The sequence below is a fragment of the Megalobrama amblycephala genome, linkage group LG14 (genome assembly GCF_018812025.1).
Source record: "Megalobrama amblycephala isolate DHTTF-2021 linkage group LG14, ASM1881202v1, whole genome shotgun sequence".
Taxonomy (NCBI): Eukaryota; Metazoa; Chordata; class Actinopteri; order Cypriniformes; family Xenocyprididae; genus Megalobrama; species Megalobrama amblycephala.
In genome coordinates, this window is record NC_063057.1 from 19,362,680 (window position 1) to 19,383,804 (window position 21,125).

General features: G+C 35.5%; 2 protein-coding genes across 8 annotated transcripts in view; one reads left to right on the forward strand and one right to left on the reverse strand.

The window, feature by feature from the left end:
- The window catches only part of orc5 (origin recognition complex, subunit 5), a 70,485-nt gene that overhangs the window by 5,057 nt on the left and 44,303 nt on the right, over window positions 1-21,125 (reverse strand). For 4 of the 7 annotated variants that reach the window (XM_048155264.1, XM_048155260.1, XM_048155262.1 and 1 more), the window contains 7 exons: window positions 5,636-5,752; window positions 3,041-3,133; window positions 2,348-2,533; window positions 2,120-2,194; window positions 1,320-1,431; window positions 845-975; window positions 594-642 (listed from right to left, as the gene is read on the reverse strand). In XM_048155264.1, coding sequence (XP_048011221.1) covers window positions 594-642; window positions 845-975; window positions 1,320-1,431; window positions 2,120-2,194; window positions 2,348-2,533; window positions 3,041-3,133; window positions 5,636-5,749 — 760 coding nt within the window. In that variant the 5' untranslated portion in view covers window positions 5,750-5,752. Of the gene's footprint in view, window positions 1-593; window positions 643-844; window positions 976-1,319; window positions 1,432-2,119; window positions 2,195-2,347; window positions 2,534-3,040; window positions 3,134-5,635; window positions 5,753-6,123; window positions 6,358-7,142; window positions 7,278-8,064; window positions 8,202-21,125 lie in introns of those variants that run through there. The other 3 variants (XM_048155263.1, XM_048155258.1, XM_048155259.1) reach the window with 3 other exon arrangements.
- Window positions 6,470-21,125, forward strand: part of lhfpl3 (LHFPL tetraspan subfamily member 3) — a 65,911-nt gene continuing 51,255 nt past the window's right edge. The window contains exon 1 of the mRNA XM_048155265.1: window positions 6,470-8,484. Within this exon, the coding sequence (XP_048011222.1) occupies window positions 8,058-8,484 (427 nt within the window). The 5' untranslated portion in view covers window positions 6,470-8,057. The remainder of the gene's footprint in view (window positions 8,485-21,125) is intronic.

Here is a 21,125-nt window from a genome sequence, read left to right on the forward strand (position 1 = left end):
AATTTCAATTAATAACAACTATAAATTTGTGTGTCTATCACACATAATGGCATATGGCTTCAGAAGACGGATGGACTACTTTTGTCATTTGACAGACCCCTTCCACTTTCATTGTATGGAAAAGAGCAGCTTGGACATTCTGCTAGACAACATTTTATTCAATAGAAAAGGAAAAATACAAATTTAAAGGGATAGTTCACCCAAAAATAACAATTCTGTCATCATTTACTCACCCTCAAGTTGTTCCAAACCTGTATAAATTTCTTTGTTCTGTTGAACACAAAGGAAGATATTATGAAGAATGCGAGAAACTGAACAGTTCTGGGGCACCATTGACTTCCATAGTATTTTTTTTTCCTACTATGGAAGTTAATGGTGCCCCAAAGCAGCCTGGTTATAAATTTTCTTCAAAATATCTTCCTTTGTGTTCAGCAGAACAAAGAAATTTATACAGATTTGGGGGTGAGTAAATGATGACAGAATTTAAATTTTTGGGTGAACTTTCCCTTTAAGACAACATGAGGGTAAGCAGATGACAAATTTACATTTCTGGGTGAAATGTGTTTAAATGGTAAATGGTTTAAATATTTTACCTTCTCCTTTCTCCAGGGGTTCACAAAACTTGGAGAAATTCAGTAAAGCCTGTTTAAATAAAAAATTTAACAGTGTATTTTAGTATATTAAGCAATTCAGTACTACTTAGTTTATTCTGTCTTTTTTGAAGCGGATGGAAGAAGCAAAAACACTTTTTACTGGTTTAGGAGCACCTGCTACATCATAAAAACTGCTGCTACAAAATAACTGCTCTTTTTATAGACTGACTCAGACAATTTAAAGGCATTACCAGGTGCCTGAGCTCCCTCAGATCCCTGCAAACCGAGAAGAAGACCCCCAGCAGGATGTTTATGTAGGAAGCGTAGAGCTCAGGTGTGTAGGATGGGTGATGATCCCGAGAAAGAATCTGCACAAGCTCCGCTGAGGGACCAGAAAAAACATTTCATTCATCCATCCAAATAAACTGTCACTGACCCTGTTTGCACCTGGTATGAACACTTTTGTCGATTTTGTGATTGTATTACAGTAGTTTGAGAAATCCCAAAAAAGCCCATAACATGCACTTTCAATTTTAATCTCATCACAATTGTGACGTTTCAAGTGAAATAATCGTTGTTATATAAAACCTGGGGCCATTGAGAAATTTGATCTTCATTTATATTTACATGAACACTGGTATGCTTGTGCAACAGTTATATAATAAAGAGAGCTTGTTATTACATATTCGGAGTCTGTCATTTGATATGCTTCCTGGATCCTCTTACCTTTACTGTAGTCTGGGAAATGAAAGAGCAAAGGTTCAAAGCAGCCAGTGTTGGGCCGAAACTTTTCCCACACAATTTCGCTGAGCAAGATAACGGTCACATTATCATTTACCTGCCACAAAGAGGAAACACACAGAAGTCAGATGAAAAAATATGACAAAAAGACAACTGTAATATATAAATGCAAAACATTCAAAACACAAAATATCCATTCTAAAGCCTCGGCCAAAAAGCTGCGCTTGAACACACCAAAAGGACTAAAGGTGACTGTCAACTAGCATATGTTCTGCGCGTGCGTATAAGTAAATAACCGTCTATATCAGCAGGTATCAATAGTCTATTTTAGTCATTCAAATAGTAAATCCAAAACTAGCAGATATACAAAACATAAACAAAGCAGCGCTTGCTTAACATTTTGAATATCAGTCATGCTGATCACTTTCTTCACTCCAGGCGGCTCATGTTATTATGAAAATATTCATGCATTCGAATGCTCAGGTAAGATGGCGTAAAATTATAATAGCCTTTTTTATGTACCGTCTTGACTTCGCTTTCATCACTTTCGCTTTTATTCTCGTGCACTGACTCATTCGCTAAGCTGAACAACCAATCAGAGTTCTCTCTCTCACCGACGGCGAATCAGTCCAAAACATCCAACATTGGACACACCAACGGCTTGGTGTGTCCCGGCCTTAACAGAACTCATACCTCTTAAAAGACATAAGCCTCTATATAAAAGGCAGAGTTCGTAACTCTATTCTTACTAATGTAGTAAACCATTAGTAAAATTGAATACATACCAGTTCCTGTAGGCGCAGAAGAGCAGGAAGCAGGCTAAAATCCATATCTCTCATGCGTTCGGCTCTGTCCAGAATCTACAAGGACATTATATAACCTTGAAGCATCGCCTTATGTCATGGCTACACATCAGTGCACATCTTAATTAATAACTTCACCGACAATCCTGACAAATCTGCAAACAAACAAAAGCAATATATATTATGATGACAAATGAAATGATAACTCACTATATAGCGTGTCTGTGCAGCTGGTGTGCTGGAGCTCATCTGTTTGTACAGTCGCACAAAATCTGACAAAGACGGGCAACGAGGAAGCAATGCTGCAGCATTTGGCCCGAAAAAGGCAGACAACACCTGCTGAAACAGCAGTCCACCGGACACACACTCTACACAGTCCACTGAAGCATGGGGGAGCTGTACAAAACACACACACACAATCACAAAACTATAGTCAATGTATTTCACTAATTTCTCATTTAGTAAACGTTTTTTCTCAACTTGCAATACACTTAATCAGGGATGCAAACTCATCAGGGGTGAAAAAGGTGACAAAGATGCGAGTCCATATTGACGATCATGAGATTTGGCCCTAAATCTGAGCAGATTACATAAACTTATTTGTTTACTTTCAGCTCTGCTCACTGTGTGTCCCTCCCCCTTCCCCAAATACTTTCTCATCGGATCTACATGAAGCTCGTAAGTGACCTATTTTGATCTCAAAAAGGTGAATTTTCGTCGAAAGTTGAGGAGTTTGCGTCTGTGCTTATTACATGAATAATTCTTCTTCTGAAGAAGAAACCTGAATTCAAGCTGGAACATTCAGTTAACAAACCCAGATTTTCAATCACTACTGCATTCACTTCCAAAGGCTGGAATAAATCTGAATAGACATTTCCAAATAATTAATTTTCACTATCTTACCTCCAGATCTTTCATGATGGTGAGCACCACATGACTTTTTCCTGTTGCTCTGTGACCATAGATAAAGAATGAAGGATAACTGTATTGATCTGGCTGTTAAGAGACAGAGTAACAACAGCTCACATTAACTCTGTATGGTACATTAAAGTAAAATAATGAGCTAGTGACCATAAACAATTCTGATCATGTATTAATCCATTTCTGATCATCAAATGTCTGTGAAATTTGTTCAGTTTATGTCTCAGTGAGTTGTTGAACCTTTTGTTGTTGTTGTTGTGCATACAAATATTTACATTTTAAGAAATTTGCTGAAAATGAAAGCAGTTTAAAGTGAGAGGATGTTTCTTTTTTTCTTCTCACTGAGTTGATGTATTTATCATTTAAAACTTCTTTTTGTGAAATTGTTAGCTTTTTAAAATAAATAAATAAATAGCTTGATCTTTTCTAATTTTTAAGTATGGTTTATATATCCTAATATAGTAACTAATTGCTATATCTATTTAAGTTTTTTTTTTTTTTTTTTTTTTTTTATTGTATTACCATCACACACAATATCAAGTCCACTCCATCACATGTGGACACATATATTAACATAAAAGACACAAAGTTGGAACAGGTCTCATTTTAGTAGTCCAAAGTGTGCCTAATTGAAAAATACCCCATATTGGTATTAACTTTTTTAAAAGAGAATAAAAAGTACATAGCCATATAAAAACATTTTTAAGCAAAATAATAATAATAAAATAGGTATTTAACTCTTTTTTTTGTGAAGAACATTATACAGTTGTGGTCAGAATTATTGCCACCCTTTGTACATATAATCAAAGATGACAGTTTGTTAAATCTGCATTGTTTATCCTCTTGATCTTTAATTCATACTATTAGCAAAAATCTAACCTTTCATTGAAGGAAAAGAATTGAAAGTGGGGGGGTCACATTATGAAATAAATGTTATTCTCCAAAACATGTTGGCCACAATTATTGGCACCCTTTTATTCAATACTTTTTTGCAACCTTCTTTTGCCAGGATAACAGCTCCGAGTCTTCTTCTATAACGCCTGATGAGTTTGGAGAACACCTGACAAGAGATCAGAGACCATTCCTTCATGCAGAATCAGATTCCAGCTCCATGTTGGTGCTTCTTCTCTTCAGTTCACTCCACTCATTTTCTTTAGGGTTCAGGTCAGGGAACTGGGATGGCCATGGCAGAAGCTTCATTTTGTGCTCAGTGAATCATTTTTGTGTTGTTTTTGATGTTTGTTTTGGATCATTGTCCTGATTGAAGATCCAACCACGGCCCATTATTGGATTTCTAGCAGAAGTGGTCAGGTTTTGATTTTCATCTGTTGGTATTTGATAGAATCCATGATACCATGTATCTGAACAAGATCTCCAGGACCTCCAGTAGAAAAATAGGCCCACAACATTAAAGATCCAGCTGTATATTTAACCGTGGGCATGGGGTACTTTTTATCCATGTGTGCACCAAACCCATCTGGTGGGTTTGCTGCCAAAAAGCTCTTTTTTAGTTTCATCTGACCATAGAAGCCGGTCCCGTTTGAAGTTCCAGTCTTGTCTGACAACTGAATATGCTGGAGATTGTTTCTGGATGATTGTTTCTTGAAAGCCTCCCGAACAACTTGTGGGGATGTAGGTGCTGTTTGATCATTTTTTTTAGGCTTTCTGAGATTCAAGACTCAACTAATCTCTGCAATTCTCCAGCTGTGATCCTTGGAGAGTCTTTATTCACTCAAACTTTCCTCCTCACCGCACATTAGGACGATTTAGACACATGTCCTCTTCCAGGCAGATTTGTAACATCTTTAGTTGATTGGAACTTCTTAATTATTGCCCTGATAGTGGAAATGGGGATTTCCAATGCTTTAGCTATTTTCTTACAGCCACTTTCTATTTTGTGAAGCTCAACAATCTTTTGCTCACATCAGAACTATATTCTTTGGTTTTACTCATTGTGATGAATGATTACAGGATTTTGGCCTTTGTGTTTCCTCATGTTTATACTCCTGTGGAACAGGAAGTCATGGCTGGACAATTACATGTTCATGATCACCCTGGTGTGCTAAAAAATGTAAATATGAATGGGAATATACTTCAGAGATATTTTACTCATAAAAAATTCTAGGGGTGCCAATAATTGTGACCAACATGTTTTGGAGAAAAACATTTACTTCATAAAGTGATTTTCCCCGCCACTTTCAATTCTTTTCCTTCAATGAAAGGTGTGATTTTTGGATCAAAAGGATTAACAATCCAGATTTATTTTTACAGTCATCTTTGATCATATTTACCAAGGGTGCCAATAATTATGACCACAACTGTATAAACAAAAAAGAAGCAGTCAAAACATAGAATAAAGAAAAAAGAAAAAAAGGGTATATCTAATCAGAACAATCACATATCAAAAGGAAAAGATTAAAAGACTTACATATTTCTATTGTTTTTAAAGCCTTATTGTTACATGAGTTAGAAATAATCCCAAAGTAATGCTGTACTTCAGCAAGCAAAACAGAAAATTGGTTTCTGACTTGAGAATGCTGTTTGTATCAATATCTTATATATAGGTATGTAACTCACCTGTCCCATGAGTGACAGCAGTGAGGACACTTGTGCCTCCCTGCAGGGCAGCCTGTCAGCCAGAGAGCGCAGTGTGTCCTCAGGATAACCAGGACACTGCAGCGTTACGGACATTCTCTGATTATAATAAAATATCTGTATTAGTAATGTTAAAAGGATCCACATACTGTAGTTTTTAGTGTTTTAGAGATACAGATGATAAGACATGGTTCAAAAACGAACTTGGTTGCAAAGAAACAGTAAAGTAAGGGTGCAAAACGCACAGGTCTTTACATTTAAATCTTTAATTGCTGCGAAAAACACTGAAAACGACAGAGACCCGACGCACAGACGTTCATCTAATGCATATATATAACGTTAACCAAATAATAACTAAAACTACAAGAACTCATTATGTGTGATAATATTTACACGTGTTCAAAGTAGCAAAGCTTTAAAAAATACGACACTTTCCAAAAGAAACTAGTCAAAACAACCAAAATAAGTACCTATTACTGGAGCAGATGTTTAAATGAGAAATTAATGGTTTTATTTTTTAGTTTTCGAGACACAAAGATCCTTTTCTGCAGAATAAACTTCACATCAGTTTCCCCGCGCGGTTCACTAAGGACGTCAAGAGTGTGCGTCACTTCCGGAAAGGGTGTGGGATTTGTAGTTCTTAGCGTTTTAAATCCTAACGCTCTTGAATTTAATTTTTAAACGTTTAAAATCGAGAATCTATATAATAATCAGCGTGAAAGTCAAAATACACGAATATGAATGTAGACGTAATTTTGGAGAATTTATTGGCAGCGTCATGCCAGCGTCTCTTCTCTCTATCTGCTATGCGGACGGGAGTGACAGACGCAGACTGAATATTCGGGTGTGCCAGAAATCTGCGCTGTTCGCTCGAGCGCTCTCCATCCCCGCGAGCGCGTCTCATTGAGATCTACACGCGCGGCATGAATCTCATCCCAGCGTTTGTTCACTCACACGACATCACTGTGGTCAGGTGTAATGTGTTTTATTGCTCTGAGATGTGCGCGCAGGATTAAATCGGATGGAGCAGTGGTACGCCGTTAAGCCAGTAACCGAGAGGAAAGCTATATTTGCGTATTGCAACTGTCTGTGCGTGTAAATCTGAGAAGAATGGACACGCAAAATATGATGCAGTGCAAGTGTCGTCATCTGAACATCCGCTATTTCTCTTAAACGCAACAGCACAGCAAGATTTATCACGGAAATCCTTCATATCTTGTAATAGCCTCATGGAAGCAACCATTTGGACTGTGTAAGGTAGATTATTGTTTGTATAAATACATATTTTAGTATATAAACGTCTTTAATCTCTTGATTGTTTGATTTGGCTATTCGCAAACCATCTAAGTATTATTAATTTATTCGGGTCATCATTAAGTATTCATACTGACATTTATCTCTGATGCACTGGAATGCGTCTTCTTCATATGAGCTGTGTCTTCATATGAGTTTAGTCATTATTTTTGCCCTCCCAAGTGTGATTATTCACCTTAATGAGATCGTTTGGCTGAATGATGCGGATGCATAGAGACTGAATGAGAGGAGAGCTGGAACAGAACATCATCGGAGTCACGGACAGACTGCCACATCCACGCTGAACGAATCACTTTGACATCTGGCACCAAAACTGCTTAGTCTGTCGCGACATCTGTGAGCTGTATGGTCTGTACTTGAGTTTAGGTTACACCCCAAGCAACATCTAGAGAGGACTGACTCCGGATTGAATCCACGGCGGACCCAAGTCTAAACTAAATGCAGAGAGAACTTTGTCTAGACTGAGTCCATAAATGACCTGAAACTGGATTCATTCCAGAATCCAGACACAATCCAGACAGGATCTGAATCTGGACTCAATCCAGATAGAATCTGAATCCATAAAGGAACTGAATCTGGACTCAATCCAGATAGAATCTGAATCCATAAAGGAACTGAATCTGGACTCAATCCAGATAGAATCTGAATCCATAAAGGAACTAAATCTGGACTCAATCCAGACAGAATCTGAATCCATAAAGGAACTAAATCTGGACTCAATCCAGATAGGAGCTGAATCCAGACTAAATCTGTAAAGGATCTGAGTGCAGTTTAAAACCACTGTGGATCTAAATCCAAACTGAATCCTGGACTGAATCCAGATAGGAATTGAACCCAGTCTTAATCCAGATAGGATCTGAATCTAGACTGAATCCACAAAGGACCTAAATCTGGACTGAATGCAGACAGGACCTAAATCCAGACTCAATCCAATCTAGGCTTAAATCCAAATTGAATCCAGATAAAACCTAAATCTAGATTCAATCCAGATCGAAGCAGAATTCAGGTTTAGAACTGAATCCAGACTAAACCTAATCCAGGCTGAATCCATAGGGGACCTATTTGAATCCATAAAATACTGAATCCATCTATGATACCTGGGACACCTGCAGTGATGCTCCCAGCCACGGAGGCAGCCAAGATCTACCAGACCAACTACGTCAGGAACTCTCGAGCCATCGGGGTCCTGTGGGCCATCTTCACCATCCTCTTCGCCATAGTCAACGTGGTATGTTTTGTTCAGCCCTACTGGATTGGGGATGGCATGGACACGCCACAGGCCGGCTACTTCGGCCTCTTTCACTACTGCATAGGAAGCGGAATCTCCCGGGACCTGACGTGCCAGGGGAGCTTCACAGAGTTCGGCTCCATCCCGTCTAGCGCCTTCAAAGCGGCGTCTTTCTTCATTGGGATGTCCATGGTGCTGGTCCTCTCCTGCATCGGCTGCTTCGCTCTCTTCTTCTTCTGCAGTACAGCCACTGTGTATAAGATCTGCGGGTGGATGCAGCTGGCAGCAGGTGAGTGAGTGACTGCACTTCATTTGGAGGTTTTCCAATGCCTACTGAGGTACGAGGAGCCAGGAAGGCTGGAAGTAAAAAAAAAACAGTCTGTGAAAGTGTACAAACACATATTCAATTGGCATACGTTCTAATATTTGCAGCTGGCATTTTCTAATATGTTTAATAAGTTTGTTAGGCACCAAGACCAAAAAAATAATAAAAAATGATTGTATTGTCATGATATTTGGTACAAAAAAGTTTGAGGTCAGTAAGTTTATACTTTTAATACTTAAGTTTATACTTTAAATGAATACTTTTAATAAGCAAATATGCATTAAATTATCAAAAAAGACATTTATAATCAGTGTTGGGGAAAGTTACTTTTAAAAGTAATGCATTACAATATTGTGTTACTCCCTAAAAAAAGTAACTAATTGCGTTACTTTTTTATGAAAAGTAATGCTTTACATTACTTTTGCATTACTTTTTCTCACCTGGGCTGGGCTGGCTTGTTTGTTTTTAATAACAACAAACATTTTCTATTTTTTGGCAAATGTAAAGGCCCTTTCACACCAAAAGTGAAATGAATAAGCCTCAGGCTGAAGGAAATGCATATTTACCCCTGTACAGTAGAGGGCGCAGTTCAAACAAACCTTTCAGCAGCAAAGATTAATAAAGTGAGATTAAATACATAAAGTATATTTGTGTAATTCAATATCGTTAATTATTACAGGTTTGCCTAAAATTCTGAGGTTGCATTTCAATGTTTTTATTCATTTTGAGGAATACTAAATGTTTTTGTGCATTAAGTAAGATGGGTAAATGCATATTCAGAACTACAATAATCATCATGTTCACACAGCACACACAACACCTCTGCACTTTTTCTATCAACATGGTGACAGGAGAGCTGTCAGCCAATAAATGTAAAAAAGTAACTTGCGTTACTTATTTAAAAAAGTAACTTGTATATTTTGTTGTAAATTGAAAAAGTAATGCGTCACTTTACTAGTTACTTGAAAAAGTAATCTGATTACATTTAATTGTAATGTGTTACCCCCAACACTGTTTATAATATTACAAAAGATTTCTATTTCAAATAAATGCTGTTCTTTTGAACTTTTTATTCATCAAAGAATCCTGAACAAAATATGCATCACTGTTTCCACAAAAATATTAAGCAGCACAACTGTTTATTAGTAATAATTAATTTCTCAAGCAGCAAATCAACATATTAGGATCATTTTTTAAGGATCATGTGATGCTAAAGACGGGAGTAATGATGCTGAAAAATAAAAAAATACAGACTCCAAACTATTGAACAGTTGCGTACATATACACTGCCCGGCCAAAAAAAGTTCCTGTTTGGATTTTAATAGGCTAATACTTAAGAATCTATGAATGGATCATTATTACAGTGATTATTATGTTTCTAGCATGTTATATGTTTGGCAACGGTTCTTTTAACCCTAAAAGATGGAGTATGTAGCTTTTCATTTCTTAAACAACCATGTAGGAAGACACATCATGGCCATATTCCAGGATGACAATATTTCAGGATTCACCAGGATACAAAAAATTGTGAAAGAATGGTTCAGAGAGCATGAAGAATATTTTTCATACATAAATTGGCACCTCTGAGACCAGACCTTAAGTCAAGATCTTGTATTGACAATGCAAGAGGTGAGCACTCTGTAAAGTCTACTCCAGCACATCCCAAAGACTTTCAATGAAATTAAGGTCTGGACTCAATTCATGTGTGAAAATGATTCTTTATGCGCCCTCCCAACAGTTCTTTCACAATTTGAGCCTGGTGAATCTTGACATTGTCATCCTGGAATATGGCCATGATACATCCTAATACATGGCTGTTTAAGAAATGAAAAGCTACACTCTATCTTTTAGGGTTGAAAGAACCGTTGCCAAACATATAGCGTGCTAGAAAAATAATGATCACTGAAATAATGATCCATCTATAGACTCTTAAGTATTTGCCTATTAAAATCCAAACAGCGACTTGCATTTCCAGTCTCACACTTTGTAGTCTCAGACCTTTGGACCTTACTTGTAATATTTCTATATGCATATAATCTATAAACCACATAAACCCCAGATTTGTTCTCAGACATTTGGCACTCATGGTATACGTTTAAGATATACTTAATTTATTACCTTATTTTTTTATTCGAGAGGTTTTACTTATGGATTTATGATTCTCTTCATTAAATTAAGACAAACATACTTCCGATGTCATTCTGTGGATGTGCAATTCCCCATGAACCATTGTTAATTAAAAATACTGTGAAATAAACCCTTATTTACACTGCCATCCATTTGATCACTACTGAGTAGTCTTTTTGGTGCTTGCAGAAAAGCTTTTCATAAATCTGACCCACTACCATTCAGTGGACGAGATTATATAAATAAATAAATCATGCGTACCACTGTGTTATTCTTAAATTAAACAGATGAGCATGATGAAAATGAGCTCAAGCACTGGATGTCTTTTTTTCTTCATCTGAGAAGAGAAAAAAACAACTGCAGATAGGCTTAGTCAGTTTATTTTTCCCCAGCTGACCAATGCTAAACGCCCTTGATATTTTTCATAGATGTTTCCAGCAAAGATGTAGTAGTTTCATGTTGTTTAATGGCCTCGGAGATTTGGGTTTGGTTGTGTTGTGCAACTTGTGCTTATGCTCTGAAAACTTACATTTAATAGAATATATGAAATAAGCAGATGAGAGAGCTCACGTTATGTGAACTGCATCTGCACACATTGCTTTCATCTGAAGCTTTGGCTTCAAAGGTTCGCATGAGCAGAGTCAGCAGTAAGAACATATTTCACCCTTTATGCTAATATTTACTTAACTCTAACTCATTTCTTTTGGGTCTGTGTTTTTCACTCTTTTCCTGATCATTTATATTCTTGACATGCTCTCCTAGTATTTGGAAGTTTAAATGCTCCAGGGTTTCATTTAGTTGGATGTATTTTCAGGAGTGACTGACCACCCTCTCTGAATGAGTGCCTGGCGGTCTATGCTCTCTGTCTATTGGTTTTTGATGTTGGAAAGGAGAGATGCACCACTGGAGAAAATGTTCTAAACATATCCAGCAAAATTCTCAAAATGTAGAGTGCTCTGTAAACATTTCATTCTTTCACCAAAGGGAAAAAGACAGGGGTTGACTATTTTTGTGCCTGGCCTCAGGGACTTGAGGTGACTTTTGAAACTAATTCACAGTTGTGGACAAATTACTGTCATAGGTGGCCTGTGTGTTGCTGTAAGAGCAAAATGACACATGATGTTCTTGCTACCCTCCATATTTCTTCCTGTAGCTGTTTATATAGAACAATTTTGACATCATTTACCATTCCATACCCATTTTATTTTTTCCCTTCTGTGAAACACAAAAGGAGATGTTTAATCCCTTAGCATTCCTGTAAAATTAGCCTAAAATGCCTCAAAAAGGCTTACCTTTTTTCTTGTACCATACCTTTGTTCTTGAACCATTTGGAGTATATTCATGCTTTTTTGTCTCTTTTGAAAGGTATGTATACCACGGGCGGTGCAGTGGAATGCTAACATGTTAACAGAATGTCCAGGCTGCTCTTTTTCATACAATGAAAAAATACAGTGTTTAAAGGCACAATATGTAATTTTCGTAAACTAGAGGTCGCTTATTCAAAACAAAGGCGTAGCTTTATGATGCCGTTAATGAGCGTGGATTCATGGGAGTTGTCATCTTTACATCCACAGTCGTTGGAAAGGAATCCAACGCGCTTGGGCAGAAATCATTCATGGATGAGCCAATGTATTAAAGTTTTATTAATGTTAGTGTGGTATGAAGCAGGGCGGGCCGAGAGCTGTGTGAGTGGAACGAGGCCGCTGGAATGAATGCTAATGAAAGACAACTGCGCTAAACGTACACTAGCCTTCAGTCCAGCTGAGCTTTTATTATGCTTATGCTGTAGTCAGCCACTTACACTCTTTTCATTGCGTATGTGGGGTAACGCAGTGCAGTAATCTAGATCCATATTAGAATGTATTAATAAAAGCTGGATGAGTTGTGTTGCTAAATGACATGCAGTTAAAGCTGCAATATGTAATATTTTTGCAGTAAAATATCCAAAAACCACTAGGCCAGCATTATATTTTGTTCACTTGAGTACTTACAATATCCCAAATGTTTCCAACTATTTGTAAATCATGAAAAAATTGCAATTTTAACCAAGGCTCCGGGACGTGTGAGGAGTCACCTGTCAACTGCGTCATACCCGCGTTACAATCGGTTTCCAGTTTTATTTTGTAGAAACCATGGAAACGCCAAAGATGCTTTAATATTTACATGTTTTAATAGACAAGGGAACAACTGTTTGGTTACGTTTATAGACAGAAAACTAATTGTTGTTATATAGCTCAACACGTTTAGTCTTATTGTTTAAATCTAATTTTCTTGATTTTTTTGCGAGTACCACGCTCTTACCATACCTCAGAGAAAAACACTATTTTGTGAAGTAGCTAACATAGCATAATCAGATGCAGCTTTATTTTTAGTAACAGTAATACAGCATTTTCTCCATCATACGATATGTTTTAAAATTAATTCCATTCCATTTATCAACACAAGCCATCCAGCATTTATTAATATGATACTCTAAAATCGATCTATCTTACTGCAGTGTGCAACAGTGTCCCACAGCAGCCGCCGAGCGAACGCACAAGTAACGTTATAACAATTTTAACAATCTCAAATGTATCTAATATGATAAACAGAGCTGTGTTACCACATACTCATGACCGGAAAAGCGGAAGTGGCGCCGGCGACTGTGGCATAATAAAAGTTCTGCTGCTCGTGAAGCGTGTGTTGTGCAGTTGCTCCAGCGGCCTCGTTCAGCTCCCACAACACTCGGTCCTGCTCTGCTTCATACTACAGTAACGTTAGTAATAGCATCCATGAACATGATTTCTTCCCGAGTCCTATCCCAATTCTTTTGCACCAGCCGTTGAGGTGAAGACCACATGTCCCAAGATTCTGCGCTCAAACTTGGCGTCATCAAGCTACGCCTTTGTTTTGAATAAGCGACCTCTAGCGGACGAAAAACTACATATTGCACTTTTAATTTTAAAATATATTGTATGATGGAGAACGCTCTCTCTGATTTTGCCATGTTAGCCACTTGACAAAATAGTGTTGTGAGGCATGGTAAAAACATAGTACTCAGGGTAATTCAAGAAAACAAGCAATTCAAACAATAAAACTAAAGTGTTGGCACACTACACTTTACGTTCCATTGACTTCCATTCATACTGTATTCATACAAATGTGTCAGATTGCAAACACAAGCTCATGCGAAAAGTTTCACATTTCGCCAAAGTTCAAATTAACTCTGAAAGTAAATTCACATCATGTGAAGACCTGTGACCAGAGGAAGATCAATGTCACACCGTGACCTCTTGGCTGAATTAAAACAATATTTTTTGCAGTAAAGTCGAGGAGATTATATATATTTTTTACATTTTGGGTCTTTTACTATGTGTTATATGTTGAATTCTTGTTTATAAAAAAGACGCTGCACAGCATGATATCATATCACAACATTTGCAGTGTCCGAAGAAATTTCGCATGCTCAAAGTCTAGTGTGACTGCGGCTTAACTGTGTTGAACTATAAAACAATGATTCGTTTTCTGTCGATAAAAGTATCTAAACAGTTGCTCACCTGCCTAATAAAACACATAATGTATTAAAGCATCTTTGGTGTTTCCATGGTTTCTACGAAATCGAGGGTTAACACAAATATGACATCATTGACAGGCGACGAATATGACACGGTCCGTGTCCAGGTTAAATTTGCTGATTTCTCTGGATTTAAACATTGTTGAAAACATTTGGGATAATGTAAGTACACAAGTCAACAAAATATATAACACTGTTCTAGTGGTTTTTGGATATTTTAATCTAAAAATCTTACATATTGTGCCTTTAAGAGCTGTTTAACTCCAAAAATGTCAAAAAGCACTATTACAGTACCATAAACCTGAAGTCATAAGATAGTTTGTGTTCAAAAAAGGCCAAAGATGAATTTATTTGCTAAAAATCTTTCCCTTTACTATAGTTTTAAAATCTCATATTGTGTAATATGTTCAAATATATAATATAATATAACAATAATAACATTATTATTATGAGTAATAATAATAATATTAGTATTATATTTTTAATCATAAAATTCAAATATTTAAGAATATAAAAACATAATTATGACTAAATATTATTTGTTTGATATTATACAGTACAGTCCAAAAGTTTGGAACCACTAAGATTTTTAATGTTTTTAAAAGAAGTTTCATCTGCTCACCAAGGCTACATTTATTTAATTAAAAATACAGTAAAAACAGTAATATTGTGAAATATTATTACAATTTAAAATAACTGTTTTCTATTTGAATATATTTGACAAAGTAATTTATTCCTGTGATGGCAAAGCTGAATTTTCAGCATCATTACTCCAGTCTTCAGTGTCACATGATCCTTCAGAAATCATTCTAATATGCTGATCTGCTGCTCAAGAAACATTTAATGTGTACAATTGTACAAAATGTTTGTGTACAATATTTTTTTTCAGGATTATTTGATGAATAGAAAGTTCAAAAGAACAGTGTTTATCTGAAATCTAATCTTTTGTAACACTTTTGATTGATTTAATGCATCCTTGCTGAATAAAAGTATTCATTTCTTTAATTTCTTTTCAAAAAAATAAAAATAAAAATTCTTACTGACCCCAAACTTTTGAACGGTAGTGTATAATGCTACAGAAGCTTTGTATTTCAGATAAATGCTGTTCTTTTGAACTTTCTATTCATCAAGGAATCCTGAAAAAAAAGTACACAACTGTTTTCAACATTGAAAATAATCATAAATGTTTCTTGAGCAGCAGATCAGCATATTAGAATGATTTCTGAAGGATCATGTGACACTGAAGACTGGAGTAACGATGCTGAAAATTCAGCTTTGCATCACAGGAATAAATTACTTTGTCAAATATATTTAAATAGTACACAGTTATTTTAAATTGTAATAATATTTCACAATATTACTGTTTTTTACTGTATTTTTAATTAAATAAATGTAGCCTTGGTGAGCAGACGAAACTTCTTTTAAAAACATTAAAAATCTTAGTGGTTCCAAACTTTTGGACTGTACTGTATATTTGGAAAAAAATAGTTTATATGAATCAATTATATAATGTGTAATATAGATAGACAGACAGACAGACAGACAGACAGACAGACAGACAGACAGACAGACAGATAGACAGATAGATAGATAGATAGATAGATAGATAGATAGATAGATAGATAGATAGATAGATAGATGGATGGATGGATGGATGGATGGATGGATGGATGGATAGATAGATAGAAATTTGAATGTATGTAACATCAGTATGGCGTTGTTGATGCCAAAATGATACTGGTTCTAAGATTTTATGCTTATAAACTGTTGTGGTTCAGAGCATTATTTCTTGCATAAAGTGAAGTCTAGCTCGACTGACAATTTTTTTTTAATGAACCAATTAAAATGGCATTTGTCAGTAGATGTTTATTAGTAATGGCGGTGTATTTGGTTGCACATTCAGAGGGGAATAACCTCAAGTAGCTTACTGCAGCCGCCGTTTTCAGCAAACGTGAAAAAAAAAAAAAAAAAGATTATGTAATCAGATTTTTTTAAGCATGCCGGTGGGGGGTCTGAAGCCTAAATAGGTCTAGAATTGCCTATGGTGGCAAGTTTGAATTTGAAAGTGCAAATAAGATTTAAGAAGGCAGATGGGAAGATTTTACAGGAATTTACTTAAGTTTGGGTCTGTGCTTTTATGTTCCATGGAAGAAAGTAAGTACAGGTTTGGAATGATATGAGGGTTAGTAGATAAACTGAACTATTCCTCCAATTGCTGGTGAAGCTGATTCATTTCTTTATGGTTTCGCATGGGGTGAACAATGCTTGATTGATTGTTTTGTATGAGTTGAGAAAATCCGAAAGAGCTACGAAGCCATTTAGTATAATTTTTTAAAACCTTTTCCTATACAGGTGATATCTGAATGGATGTTTCACATGACTGTCTAAACATCCTTTATGAAATGGAAACTAAGATTAGCGGTTAGCAATAAAAAGCCCATTTGGATTTCTAATGGCTCATTGATCCAGTGAAACGCTCCTCAGAACAGCATGTATGTGGGTAATGAGAAACTAATGTTGTCACTGTTTACTTCTCACCGCCTTGAAGGAACGCAGTCAGTGCTGGTAGCCCTAGTGGGTCACACCAGACTGTAATCTGTTAAATTCAGACAGCACTGCATTGACAATTAAGAACAATAAAATCAAAACTGTGAAGACCTGCGGTGTGAATGTCCCAGTACAGAGAAAAAAGGAGTGTTATTTGACCAGCATTTAATATTTAAATGATAAATACACTGGAAATGAAACTGTAACAAACATAAAAACATTTTGAAAAAACTTTTCTGATAGCTAAACAAAATAACAGAATTTACTAGAGATTCAGACAAAATGTTAATTGCTGTAGTCTATTTAAAAATCGTAACTTTTATTTTAATTGATGTAATTTAATTGTAATGCAATCTATTTTTTAATATAGTTTGAATGAATGATTCAATGACTCACTCATAAAGACTTCACTTGTTTAATTACTGGATGAATCAGCGTTTTTGAACAAGTGATGAATGAATGATTCAATGACAAATACATTTTTTTAACAGTCACTTGTCGCCAACTACTGGTGTAACCATGTAATTTATACAATGTTATTTGAAGGGTCAAGCTACTTTTAAAAGGTGATTTACTGTAGTTTGATCGCTACCATAGACATCAGTTTTTATATCTATATATCTATCTATATATATATATATATATACAGGGAGTGCAGAATTATTAGGCAAGTTGATTTTCTGATCATATTTTTTTCCAAGTACATTTTACCAATTCCAATCCACATCAATCTTAATAACTACCATTAATATTGTTTTTAATCATTTATAAGTGATACATAATAGTTCATGAAGGCTGGAAATAAAAAACGCCTATTATTCAGGTGTGCAGAATTATTAGGCAGGTTTTCTTTTACAGGCCAAATGAGCCAAAAAAGAGATTTAACTCAGACTGAAAAGTCAAAAATGATTAAATACTCATGAGAAGGACGCAATACTAATGCAATACTAGAAATTGCAAAGTTAAAGCATGACCAATGGACAGAAAAATGCTCATTGGGTCAGCGGGGTCATACAAAAACAGGTGGAAAAGAAAAGACGCATGTTAACTGCAAAAGAATTAAGAATTAAGGTGAAGAATTAAGTGTGAAACCATCAGGAACCCTTTAGTCTCCAGCGCCACCATTTTCCAGAACTGCAACCTACCTGGAGTCTCCAGAAGTGTGAGGTGTCAGGATCTCAGAGACTTAGGCTAGCTAAAGAATCCTAAAAAATGACCCGCTCTTAATAAAAATCACAAGCTGAAGTGTTAGAAAATACATGAAGACTGGGTTTTTATAGGCCTTATAGACAGACGGCTTGAGAGTGACTCTTGAAGGACCAGCACCACATCCTCCTGTACCACCGTTTGAAGAATTCATCTTCCAAAATCTGACAGTAAGTTTTAGAAGATCATTTTTAGTCCATATCTGCAAGACGGACATTTCAGGATAAGAGATGGACTAAAAGTGAACTCCCACATCTTACTGCCAGATTCTGGAAGATAAATTCTTCAAACGGTGGTACAAGAGGATGTGGTGCTGGTCCTTCAAGAGTCACTCTCAATCTGTCTGTCTATAAGGCCTATAAAAACCCAGTCTTAATGTATTTTCTAACACTTCAGCTTGTGATTTTTATTAAGAGCAGGTCATTTTTTAGGATTCTTTAGCTAGCCTAAGTCTCTGAGATCCTGATACCTCACACTTCTGGAGACTCCAGGTAGGTTGCAGTTCTGGAAAATGGTGGCGCTGGAGACTAAAGGGTTCCTGATGGTTTCACACTTAATTCTTCACCTTAATTCTTAATTCTTTTGCAGTTAACATGCGTCTTTTCTTTTCCACCTGTTTTTGTATGACCCCGCTGACCCAATGAGCATTTTGCTGTCCATTGGTCATGCTTTAACTTTGCAATTTCTAGTATTGCATTAGTATTGCGTCCTTCTCATGAGTATTTAATCATTTTTGACTTTTCAGTCTGAGTTAAATCTCTTTTTTGGCTCATTTGGCCTGTAAAAGAAAACCTGCCTAATAATTCTGCACACCTGAATATAAGGCATTTTTCATTTCCAGCCTTCATGAACAATTATGTATCACTTATAAATGATTAAAAACAATATTAATAGTAGTTATTATGATTGATGTGGATTGGAATTGGTAAAATGTACTTGGAAAAAAAATATGATCAAAAAATCAACTTGCCTAATAATTCTGCACTCCCTGTATCTATATATATATATATATATATATATATATATATATATATATATATAAGCCTATCTCACGGTTTCCACAAAAATATTAAGCAGCACAACTGTTTTCCACATTGATAATAATAATAAGAGATGTTTCTTGAGCAGCAAATCAACATATTATAATGATTTCTGAAGGATCATGTGACACTGAAGCGTAACAGAGTAATGATCCTGAAAATTCAGCTTTGTCATCATAGAAATAAATTACACTTTAAAATATATTACAATAGAAAACACTTATTTTAAATTGTAATCATTTTTCAAAATATTACTGTTCTTACTGTATTTTTGATCAAATAAATGCACAAGAGACTTTCAAAAATGCCTTACTGACCCAAAATTGGTAGTGTATATTTTATAATTTATTCATAAATATATTTTGTAAATATTTATATTTTAATTTTTTTCATTAAATGTTAAGCTTTCTTTACATTTAACACTTTTCCTTTATTTCTGTAGTATGCACATTTACACAATTTCCTTTACAAAGAGAAATTATGAAAATTATACAGCTATAGCGTAACTTTGTCCATTTATTTTGCATTTTATAAGGCAATGCAATACATTACTGATTGGATTGTAGTTTTCAACACTGATGGTTCATACTGATGGTTCGCAGTCACACAGCAATGCCCAGTTTCTTCAGACCTTTAATGTCACTTCCACAGCAACAGGTTAAAATTAGACTGAAAGACTTGTTGGAGTTAAGATGATTGATATGTTAACCCTGAGATAAAATTACATAACATATCGACATATGCATACTAGATAGTGACCGTTAACGGCTGAGGGTTATGAGCTCCACAGAGGCACTAATGGAAACAGTGCAGCTTGTTGAATGGAGAGCTGATAACTGATTTCATTCTTCATACTCAATGACTGACTCATTCAGTTCACTCTTGGCCTCCAATAAAACGCCCACTGCTCTATCTCTCTCACTCCATACATCCAGTTATCTGCTGTGTCCTAGTGCAACTGATGCTTTACTCTTCTCCACATTCACTAATAAACAAGCACTGTGGTCCTGGTTTAATGGTGTTTGGAAATACCATGGCAATCTCTCAGTAACTTGGTATACACCAAAGAACCATGGTATTGATACCATCATATCATGAGGCAATTTAAAGTTAAATTTCCTTACATTAAAGAAAAAAGCTGGATGAAATAAAAGATAAAACTTTGGTCGCACTGTATATTAGGGTCCAATTCTCACTATTAAGTAATTATTAACTATGACTTTTCCCTCAATAAACAAATTACTGCTTATTAATAGTTAATAAGGTAGTTGTTACATCTAGGGTAGAATTAAGGGATGTAGAATAAGGTCATGCAGAACAAGGCTTTAATGTGTGCTTTAAAAGTACTAATAAACAGCCAATATCCTAGTACAGTGGTCTTCACTATTTTTTTCATGAGAGCCACACTGATAGGACAAAGTCAATAGGAGAGCCACTTTTACCGCAAAGTATCAAAAGTTACATCCAGTACATGAAAAAAATACTAAAGTAATTTATATAGTAAATACTATAGTGTTTTTGAACTATACTATAGTAAATTGTAGTATACTGTATATATTATAGTATTTACAACACTTTGTTAATGAATGCTACAGCATGCTGTAGTATTAACTATAGTGAACTGATCAACTGTAATAAATACTGTAATATATTTTAGTTTTTACTACAGTAAACTGTAGTGTATTGTAGTATAATATATAGATGTAGAAAACTTTAATTTTAAATTTATATTTTAAAGTTATATTACCACAGCAACTACAGAATTAACACAACAAATTAATTCAAGTACTTTACTATAGTATGGTTCAAAAACACTATAGTATTAACAATAAATTACTATAGTATTTTGTCATGTTCATAAATAGCATATCTGCTTATCAATCTGTCATCCCTCAACATACAATAATCCATGCAATAAATACAAAAGGTGGGAAAAATCATTATCATTTAAACTGTTAAATTTGTAATTGAGACAAGGTGATTTCCCTTAATGACGAAAAAAGAAAAAAAAAAAAAAGCAGGATTAATGCTTGGATGAGCGGAAGCATGCATTTCCTTGACTTTCTTCATGTTGTATCTGTAGACTGTTTTTTGCAATCCTGTTTTCTCTGTTTCCTCTTTATAGTGTTCAT